Raw genomic sequence first — 8,551 nt, 5'->3', positions numbered from 1 at the left:
GCATACATCTCCCCACAAGCAGCCCAAGCCCCACCTACCCTCAGCCCCCCCTCCTCCCACACCTTTTCTCTCTGGAACTCTGATGGGGCTGGTGATGATTTAGGGAGGAGGGCAGTCCTCACCAGCTCCAACCTTTCTTTGATTTTCCTAAGCAAGAATTCCCTCTGTTTTGACTTTATAAAGAGGCTTACAAGTTGTGAGACAATCCTGTTCTTTGTCTCAAGCCACCAGATCCTTCCCCAAAAGCAGTTTTCCCCAGAAGCCTTTGTAGAACCTAATGCACACACTCTTCAGTTCCAATTCTTTTTTATTTTTAAAGATTTATTTTTATTTATGCATACAAGAACTGGGGTGTAAGCCAGAGGTGTGGGGTATGTGTGTGAAATGATTCACCAGAGAAAGTGGGGAGCAGAACAGGCAGATCTACTGAAATACACTGCTGAGGGGAGCAGTGGGTGAGACAGGAGAGGTCTGCTGTGCCATGTGGGTCACCTCTCTGCCTGGGGGTCAAACTTGTGGTGCAGTGGCTGGGATAGCTTGACATTGTGATGCCTTTAACCCCTGTGCCACCAGGGAGGCCCCCTTTGGTTCCATTCTTAATACTGAAGGGGACAAGAGAACCTCTTTAACATATATTATTGAATATTTGCAATGTGCTAGGTGCTAGGGATAGAGAAGTGAACCAAGGCAGACACTAGCCTTGAACTAATGAAGTTGAAAGTTCTTCTGTGGAAGGCAGACATAAACACCTAATCATAAATAATCACAATAACAAAAGTAATTACTGTTGTAAGAATATCATGTATAAGGTATTATAAGAAGGTTTGGCTTGCAAGGGGTCATGGAATCAGGCAGAGGACTTGGGAGATGCTGTTTCTGGCTGAGCCTCGCCCAGGCCTCCTGTGCTTTCTTTTGGAGCTCTTGCACCATGATAGATGAGAACAGGCTGCCAGTTTATTTCCCCTGGAAGCTCTGTCTCTGGTGTGGTGCAGAGGATCATGACTCTTGCTATTTAATAAAGAACTCTGCGTGTGTCCGGGGTAGATGGATGAACAAATATTTCACATGGAAGAACCACATGGCCTTCCTGAGATAAACAGCTAGGAGGGGATGGGGCTGAGACTGGGGCTGAGGATGGGAGACTGAAAGGGGAAGTCAGATCTGCAATTGTTAATTGTAGAAAGGGTCAGCTGCCTTGTAATCCTCCCCCAGGGGCATAGAGCGCTTCCACATTGTGGGCAACTGCTGCCCCCTGATGGGCATTCAAACAGAGTTTTGTTTTGTCCTTTAAAAAAGCTTGAGGTCCAAAGTATTTAAAACTTAGTATTTGGAGGGGGCTCAAAAGAAAACCAACTCAGGGTTTCTTCCCCTGTGCACACTGCAGCCAAGACTGGGAAATCTTCCCTATAGCCCTGAAGTTTGCCACTTAGTCTTTGGGGATAGAGTTTTGATTAAAAAAAATTTTTTTTTTAAATTGAAGTATCCTTGGTTTACATCACTGTTAGTATTTTGTAAGTGTAGGATCTCCCCCTTCCCGTGTAGTCACCATAGGCACTCATCACCAAAACACCTTTAGTTCCCCACCGTAGTCCCTTGTGCTTTCTCCTGCCCCTGTTCTCCCTCTCCCTCCAGAATTTTGATTTCTAAGGTGGTGAGAGGACAAGCAAAGAAGAGGAAAAAGGGAGGAATGTGAAGTCCCAAACCAACTTTATTCGAATGACACGTCTCATTTACTTTGTCTATTTGTCTCTCTTTATTCTAGATGGGATTAACTCCATACCTTTCAAAATCTGTTTTGTATTTCGATACTTCTTCTACTGAAGCAGTTTAAAAATAACTGGTATTTTCTTTTAAGCATTTATTGCTCCCTTTGAACTAGGGCTTCATAAATCTGATGTTTGGCATTTTCCTTTTTCTCCTCATCACTTAACCAATCATCCACCATCCAAAATGTATTGAAAGTGGACGGAATTTGAGGAGAAAGGGAAACTTACATTTCATTGTACTCTTCGAATTTTCTACCTACCATGTGATCAGGTTACTATCATTAAAAAATATTTTAAAAATGCATGTGTATTTTTTTCCCAGCTGGATGTTCTGCAGGGTGCTGCAGTCTTTATTTTACCAGGTTTGGGAGCTCCTCAGTGCTAACTTCCAAGAGGGTTTTACTTATGACTCAAGCCAAAGGTATATAACTACAACATGAATTTATTGGGAGAAATCACATAATAATGTAAGCATACAATTAAATCAGCAGCCAGAAAAGAGGGGAAGATAATAAACTTCTTGGCAAAGTTAGGAGACTGGCAATGTAGAGTAGGTGGGACACAGACCAGACAGTTCCTGGAAGCTTTTCCTTTGAATGGAGGAGGGGGTGCCACTTCTCAGGGCCAGAGTCCCTAGGGGCTCTCATCAAACTCTGGAAAAGACTTCAGATCATGGTCATGGAGTCCATAAGCATCTCAGATTGCTTCAACTTTGGTGCCTATATATTTGCCACTTTTCAGAGGTATCTTATTATAACCACTTGTTAATTTTGACATAGGCAGGACTGTTCCACACAGCCAGGTTTTTAATCTGTCCTTGCCTTTTGCATGTCTATTTATTCAATATCTTCTTAAACAAATGGTTACTTTTTATTGATAACTTAAGTTGCTCTACTGCAATTACCCCCACCTTTGCATCGGTCACGTCCACATTGATGACACTGACATTACAATGTCAATACATATAACATCTTTATCAGTCAGGGTCATTACAATATCAGTACATATGCCAGTCTCACATACAGGTCAGTTCCTGTGCTCAACTGGGAAGGAAAACAGGAACATCCAGAGGCTGTTCTAGGTTTGTGGGTATAAGTGAAATGTTATGTTTGTTTTTAGTGTTGAGACACAGGGCAAGTTAGGGTTATTAGGCAGTTTCAGGGACAGTGCAGGTCTTAAGGAGGCTTCAGAGGTCCCCTCCTGCACTGTCCCTGAAACTGCCTAATAACCCTAACTTGCCCTGTGTCTCAGTGTGTTCTCATGTGATCTTGCTGTGTGCATCTGTGATTTATTTGTAAGATTTTCTTGGGATTAATGTTTGTCTACCTGCATTAGACTATATTCTCCAGGAGGGCAGGGCTCCTGTCTTTTCTTAGTTTGCCAATTTTATCTGTAGTGCTTGGCATATACCTCAGTAGGCACTAATCAAAACAAAGATTGTGTGCAATCTGTGCCTGTGTACGTTAGTAGCTATCATTTGTGAAGTGTTACAAGCACAATTACAGTTATCTGTTACAGTGTGACAGATGCCTCCTATTTTCTGCGAACACGAGAATTGTCCAATTGCTGCAGTGATGTCCTTGTGTCTACGCGCAGTCTGGCTACGTTTTAAGTACGTAATGGGGAGTCTAAGGTGGCACGTCAGAAAATACTTATTAAACATCCATTATATGTCAGATCCTGAGCAAGGCCCGGAGCGAAACCAGCTCCAGCCCGCCCTGATGAATTTGGGATCGGTCTCCTGGAGATGATATCTTAAGGGTGGGAACCAGCCATGCCCAGTCACCCTACAGGGGTGGGGGTCGTCACTTGGCTCTGCTCCCCTCACGAAGCTCCGCCCCCGGGAGTCACCGGGTTTTCATTCCGGAATGTTTTTTGTCTTCCTACCACGTTTCCCTCCGGACTCTTTTGAGTAACGACCACTTCCGGAGTCTCCCGGCAACTTGGTGTGTTCCGCCTGCCAAAGTCGGCGCTTTGACTCGCGTGCTCTGCTCTGAGTCGCTCGCGGCCTCACGCGCATCGGCTTCTCGGCCTCATGGCCGGGCTGACCCTGTTTGTGAGTCGCCTCCCTCCTTCGGCCCGCAGTGAGCAGCTGGAGGAACTGTTCAGTCAGGTGGGGCCGGTGAAGCAGTGCTTCGTGGTCACTGAGAAAGGTAGGGGGCGGGGCGATCGAGGTTAGGGTTGGGGTGTCCTGGGAGCGGGATGTGGGCCGGGACACCCAAGCATCAGGGAATCGTTTATAATTCTTTACCTGTCCCCAAGAGAAGGGAGTGGGACTTGAGTTTCTTTTCCACACTGGCTCTGCTTTCGATGAGCCCATAGGGATCTCTTTCTGAAAGTCAAGCATCCTCTTCAGTTTGCCTACGCGCTTTCCTTTATTATGCGCGCGCGCGAACACGAAGACTTTATTTGGTAATAATGAAAAATAACTAACTTTCAGAAAAACGTTAGTAACGCTATTGAGAGTCAACTCTTAAGTACGGTGCTGAGTTCCATATGTGTTTATCTCCACTCCTCGGGTGGAGAATCCTAACCCCATTTTATAGACGAGGAATCTTGGGGAAATTTGTAACTTTAAGTTTGTACAGCTACTAAGTAGTGGACCCAAAATTTGATCGCTAGATCCAGAGCTCTTAACCACTATGTTACTCATTCACCCAATTATTTATTTAGTAAACACTTACTGAATGCATACTCTGTGCCCAACACTGTTGTAGGTCCTGGGTGGGGTGGGGAGGAGAGGAATGAGATGAAGCAGTGCCCAAAACCAAACCAGAGGTCTTGCTCTTAGGTCTTCAAGATGGGGGAAACAGCCAGTAAACAAATAAGTAAAATATACAGTGACATTGGTGATAAATGCTAAGGAGAAAAGCAAGTAAGCAGAGGATAGGGATTGTGTGTGTGTGTGTGTGTGTGTGTGTGTGTATGTGTGTGTGTGTGTGTGGTGTAAAGGGGTGAGGAGTGGCAGTGTGGATGGAGTAGTTAGGGAAGGCCTGACTAAGTTGACACTGAACATGTCTCAGAAGTAGGAGCCGTCCAGACAAAGGAAACAGCAAGCTCAAGGATACTTTTAAAAAGTGTGTCTGGTATATTGGAGGAATAGCAAGGAGACCAGGATGACTGGAATGAGATGAGTGAAGGGAGGAGAAGTAGGAGATGAGATCTAGGGTACCAGATCATGTAGGACCTTATTGGCTATTGCAAGGAGTTTGACTTTCACTCTAAGAGGAGAAACCACTGGTTTTGAGCGAGGTAAGTACGATCTACCTTACATTTTAAAAGATTCTCTCTAGATGCTGTGTTGAGAATAGAGTGTAGGACAGAGTCTGGGCGATCATTTAGGAGGCTCTTGTAGTAATTCTGGTGAGAAATTCATGGAGTTGGACCAGGATGGAGGTGGTAAAAGTGATTGTAATATGAATATTTTTGAGGGTAGAGCTGAGAGAATCAGCTGTGGGGTGTGAGAAAAGAGGAGTCAATTCTGACTTTAAGGTTTTTGTCTTGAGCCACTGGAGAGATTACTGACTTGGGGAATACTGCTGTTGTTCATATCTTTGCTATGCATCACATCATCGTGAAGAGAGTTGGCATGTATTAGAGGACGGACTGTAAGGGTTATAGTTGTAGAAGCGTTCCTCCTTCTTACCTGGACTGTCAAGGCACACCGGAATTAGGCACCTGATATTACCCAGAACATACATTTAGCTCCCTGCCAAGTTATCAGGCTTCCTTGTAGGTGCCTGCCTTTCATCAGAACAAATGGTCGAAACTGGTATCTTTTCCCTCTCATGGTACCTGAGTATGTGAGTAGGAAGGCTTCCAGTGTACTAATAATCACTCCATGCTTAGTTTTTATTTGTTAGTAACAAAAGTTATGGTTAGGATTGTCACATAGCTCTGGTTGTTATACAAGTCATAGAACCTGACTGGTTCTTCATCATTGTAAGTACAGATACGGGTGAATGAGACAGCTACAATACTGTACAGCAGTGTTTCTTAAGCTGCAGAGCATTACCCATTAGTGGGTCCTGAGTGGGCCATGACTAGAATTTTCTTTTATTATAAATTTTATTTTTATATTCCCCATATAATTGCGACCCCCTTATTTTGACCCCAATCCCTCCCCTCCCCGCACCCCATCCCCCATCATGACGAGAATTTTTTAAAGATGAAATGGGAGAGAGAGAGTATGTGTGTGTCTGTGTGTGTGTGTGTATGGATAAATATTTGTAAAACTTATTCTATAAAGAATATGTGTGCTCGATTCCACTGTACATTACATTCTTTATTGTGAGTTTTCAAAAAACACATTAAGAAACATTGCCCCACGGTATAAGGTAGTTGTGTTCCGATGAAGCGCAGGCCATGGAATGAGAATTCTTGGGTCCTTGAACTTTTCCCTTGTACCTGTGTATGTGGTCTAAATTTTAAGCAAATGTGTGCTTTCCTGGTCAGCCACCCAGGAGATGGAAAGAGTGCCACCCTTCGTGGGCTGGGAGGGAGAGTGAGTCTTACTGGGAGGGCTGAGTGAGGCTGGGAGGGCAGAGAGAGTCTTACTCAGTAGTATCATTTAACATCTTGAAAATGGGAATGATTTCACAGGATTGTTGTGAGGATTAAAGTAAATGTATGAGAGTGCTGTGTGTAGGCATAAATCGATAGTATTTCTCTTCTTGGGTGCTGAGATCCTTCAGCATTTTAGCTGCTTTATTTTCGGCAGTGCTGAGTGGCACAGGCCCTGATTTTCCTTGTTTTTATTTTCTGAATGGGGAATGGGCAGGCTTTTGTGAGAAGGAATTCTAAGAGAAAAGAAACCCGTCTCCATATCACGGTATGTTTTCCTAGTGTCAGGTGTCATCTTTAGCCAGTTTAATGCTGATCAGTGTCCTGTGTCATGAGGCCTGCCCCCTGAAACAGTTTTGCATGTAGTTGAAAAAGCGGAGGGTAGTAGGTAGACTACTTGGTCCCTTTTCCTTATTCACGCAGTATATTAGTTAAAATTTACTATACCAGAAATATTAAACAGAAAAGAAAAAGCATACCTAAAAGAGCAAAGGTTGGTTACAGTTGATATTTGTAACTATTCTCCTGCTTCTTCCCAATATTTTGTTGTGGTCATTAGATTGATGGAGTCCCATGGAAAGCAGGGAGACTGGTAATGAATTAATGTAGCTACTAACATTCTGGGGGAAATTAACCAGTTTATTCACTTTTAATAACCTCAAATTATTCATTTGGAAAGAAGGGATGATAGTACCCTACCTACCTTGATGTGTTCTGAAGACACAAGATTTACAACTGCTTTGGAAAGGTGTAGTGTAATATTGATAAGGCTGGGTCGTAATAGTAGGATCTACAGGCTCCTGAAATGTTTGTTGTTTGAGTGTCATTCTTCAGAGCTTCCGACATTCATTGCTGATCTGTTGTGAGATCATTCTTACCATGCATTATTCCATTATAATTTTTGAAGCTACCAGACTTACATACTTTGCTGCCTTCTCTGGCAGAACAGTTCCATTTGATATTAAGTTCTTTGGAGGCCTAAAATATATCTTGGACTCTCTGTATTCTTGATATTATCAGGAAATGGGGAAGAAGAGGAGCTATGGGGGAGATGCCACATTGGAAGAGGAAGCCGAACAGTTCCTGAGCAGAGTAGGGTTGGGGCCGTTGATTTGCCCAACCTTGGCTCTTTCCCTCCTGACAGTTTTGGCAAACTGATAACAGAGTGGCCTGGCAGTATATCTGCTAGTTCAGGGCTTTGTGAATTTATTGGTTTGGGGCTCTTGGCTTACGATGATCTCTCTGTGCCCTCCCCCCCCCCCCCCCCCCCCCCATACCGTTCTAGGGAGTAAGGCATGTCGAGGTTTTGGCTATGTCACTTTCTCTATGCCGGAAGATGTCCAGAGGGCCCGCAAGGAGATTACTACCTTTGAAGGCTGCAAGATCAACGTGACTGTTGCCAAGAAAAAACTGAGGAGCAAGTCCAGGGAGAAGGGGGAAAATGGTAAGTTTCTAAATAACTGAAGGGCTTTTTCGCGAAGGGTGAGGAGGAGCCAGAGTGGCATGAGCGTAGCTTCTAGACTTTATGCTTCCTGAATTTCCTTTGATGTCCAAAGTCATCCAGTATGTTTTGTTACTCATTTTCGTCTTTTGTTTACTTGTAAGTCTGGAAAATCTGGTATTCCCATACTTAAAATGGTGGAAAATAACTTTTCTTGCTAGTTTGTGGTGTTCTAGGGCTAGAGGTGGGTGGTTTTGGAGCACAGATATATTCTCTCTTGCCTCTTCCTTTTTTAGAAAATTCAAAGTCCCCAAAGAAGGAACCAAAGCCTAAAAAAGCCAAAGTGGCAGATAAAAAAGCCAGATTAATTATTCGGAATCTGAGCTTTAAGGTAAGTGACAGAGAAAACTCTCACTGCACATTCTGAAGGCTGCTAGAGCTGAGTTGAGTTCCCTGGCGGAACTCCTCGCCAGGATATAATTGGGCTTAATTTCTTCTGGAAATGAACCTTAGCCTTGAATTCAGAAAGTGGGCCTGTATAAACAAGAACTTATTAAGGACAGTAAGTGTGAAGATGGCTCCCTTTGGGGGAAGACTGCTCTTGAGAAATGGAGGGGAGAAAAAGTTTCTGTTTGTCCTTTTTTGCCTCTTAGATATAAAGCAAGATGTCTTCTATTCAGAAATGATCCTAGTCTCAAAAGTAAAAGAGGAATAACAATACTCAAGCTCTTCTTAATGAATTAATTCAGTAGTTGGTGTTTTATGTGTCTTTGCTGTGATG

The 8,551-nt window shown here is 43.5% G+C and overlaps 1 protein-coding gene across 1 annotated transcript in view; it reads left to right on the top strand.

The window, feature by feature from the left end:
- The first annotated feature begins 3,423 nt into the window (after positions 1–3,423).
- RBM28 (RNA binding motif protein 28) overlaps positions 3,424–8,551 on the top strand; it is a 29,314-nt gene continuing 24,186 nt past the window's right edge. The window contains exons 1-3 of the mRNA XM_037512783.2: positions 3,424–3,919; positions 7,615–7,773; positions 8,067–8,161. Of these exons, the coding sequence (XP_037368680.1) occupies positions 3,802–3,919; positions 7,615–7,773; positions 8,067–8,161 (372 nt within the window). The 5' untranslated portion in view covers positions 3,424–3,801. The remainder of the gene's footprint in view (positions 3,920–7,614; positions 7,774–8,066; positions 8,162–8,551) is intronic.

Source organism: Talpa occidentalis, unplaced genomic scaffold, assembly GCF_014898055.3.
Source record: "Talpa occidentalis isolate TD23 unplaced genomic scaffold, MPIMG_talOcc4v2.1, whole genome shotgun sequence".
Lineage (NCBI taxonomy): Eukaryota > Metazoa > Chordata > Mammalia > Eulipotyphla > Talpidae > Talpa > Talpa occidentalis.
Note: the sequence above shows the minus strand (reverse complement) of the source record. Positions and strands in the feature narration are given on the sequence as shown.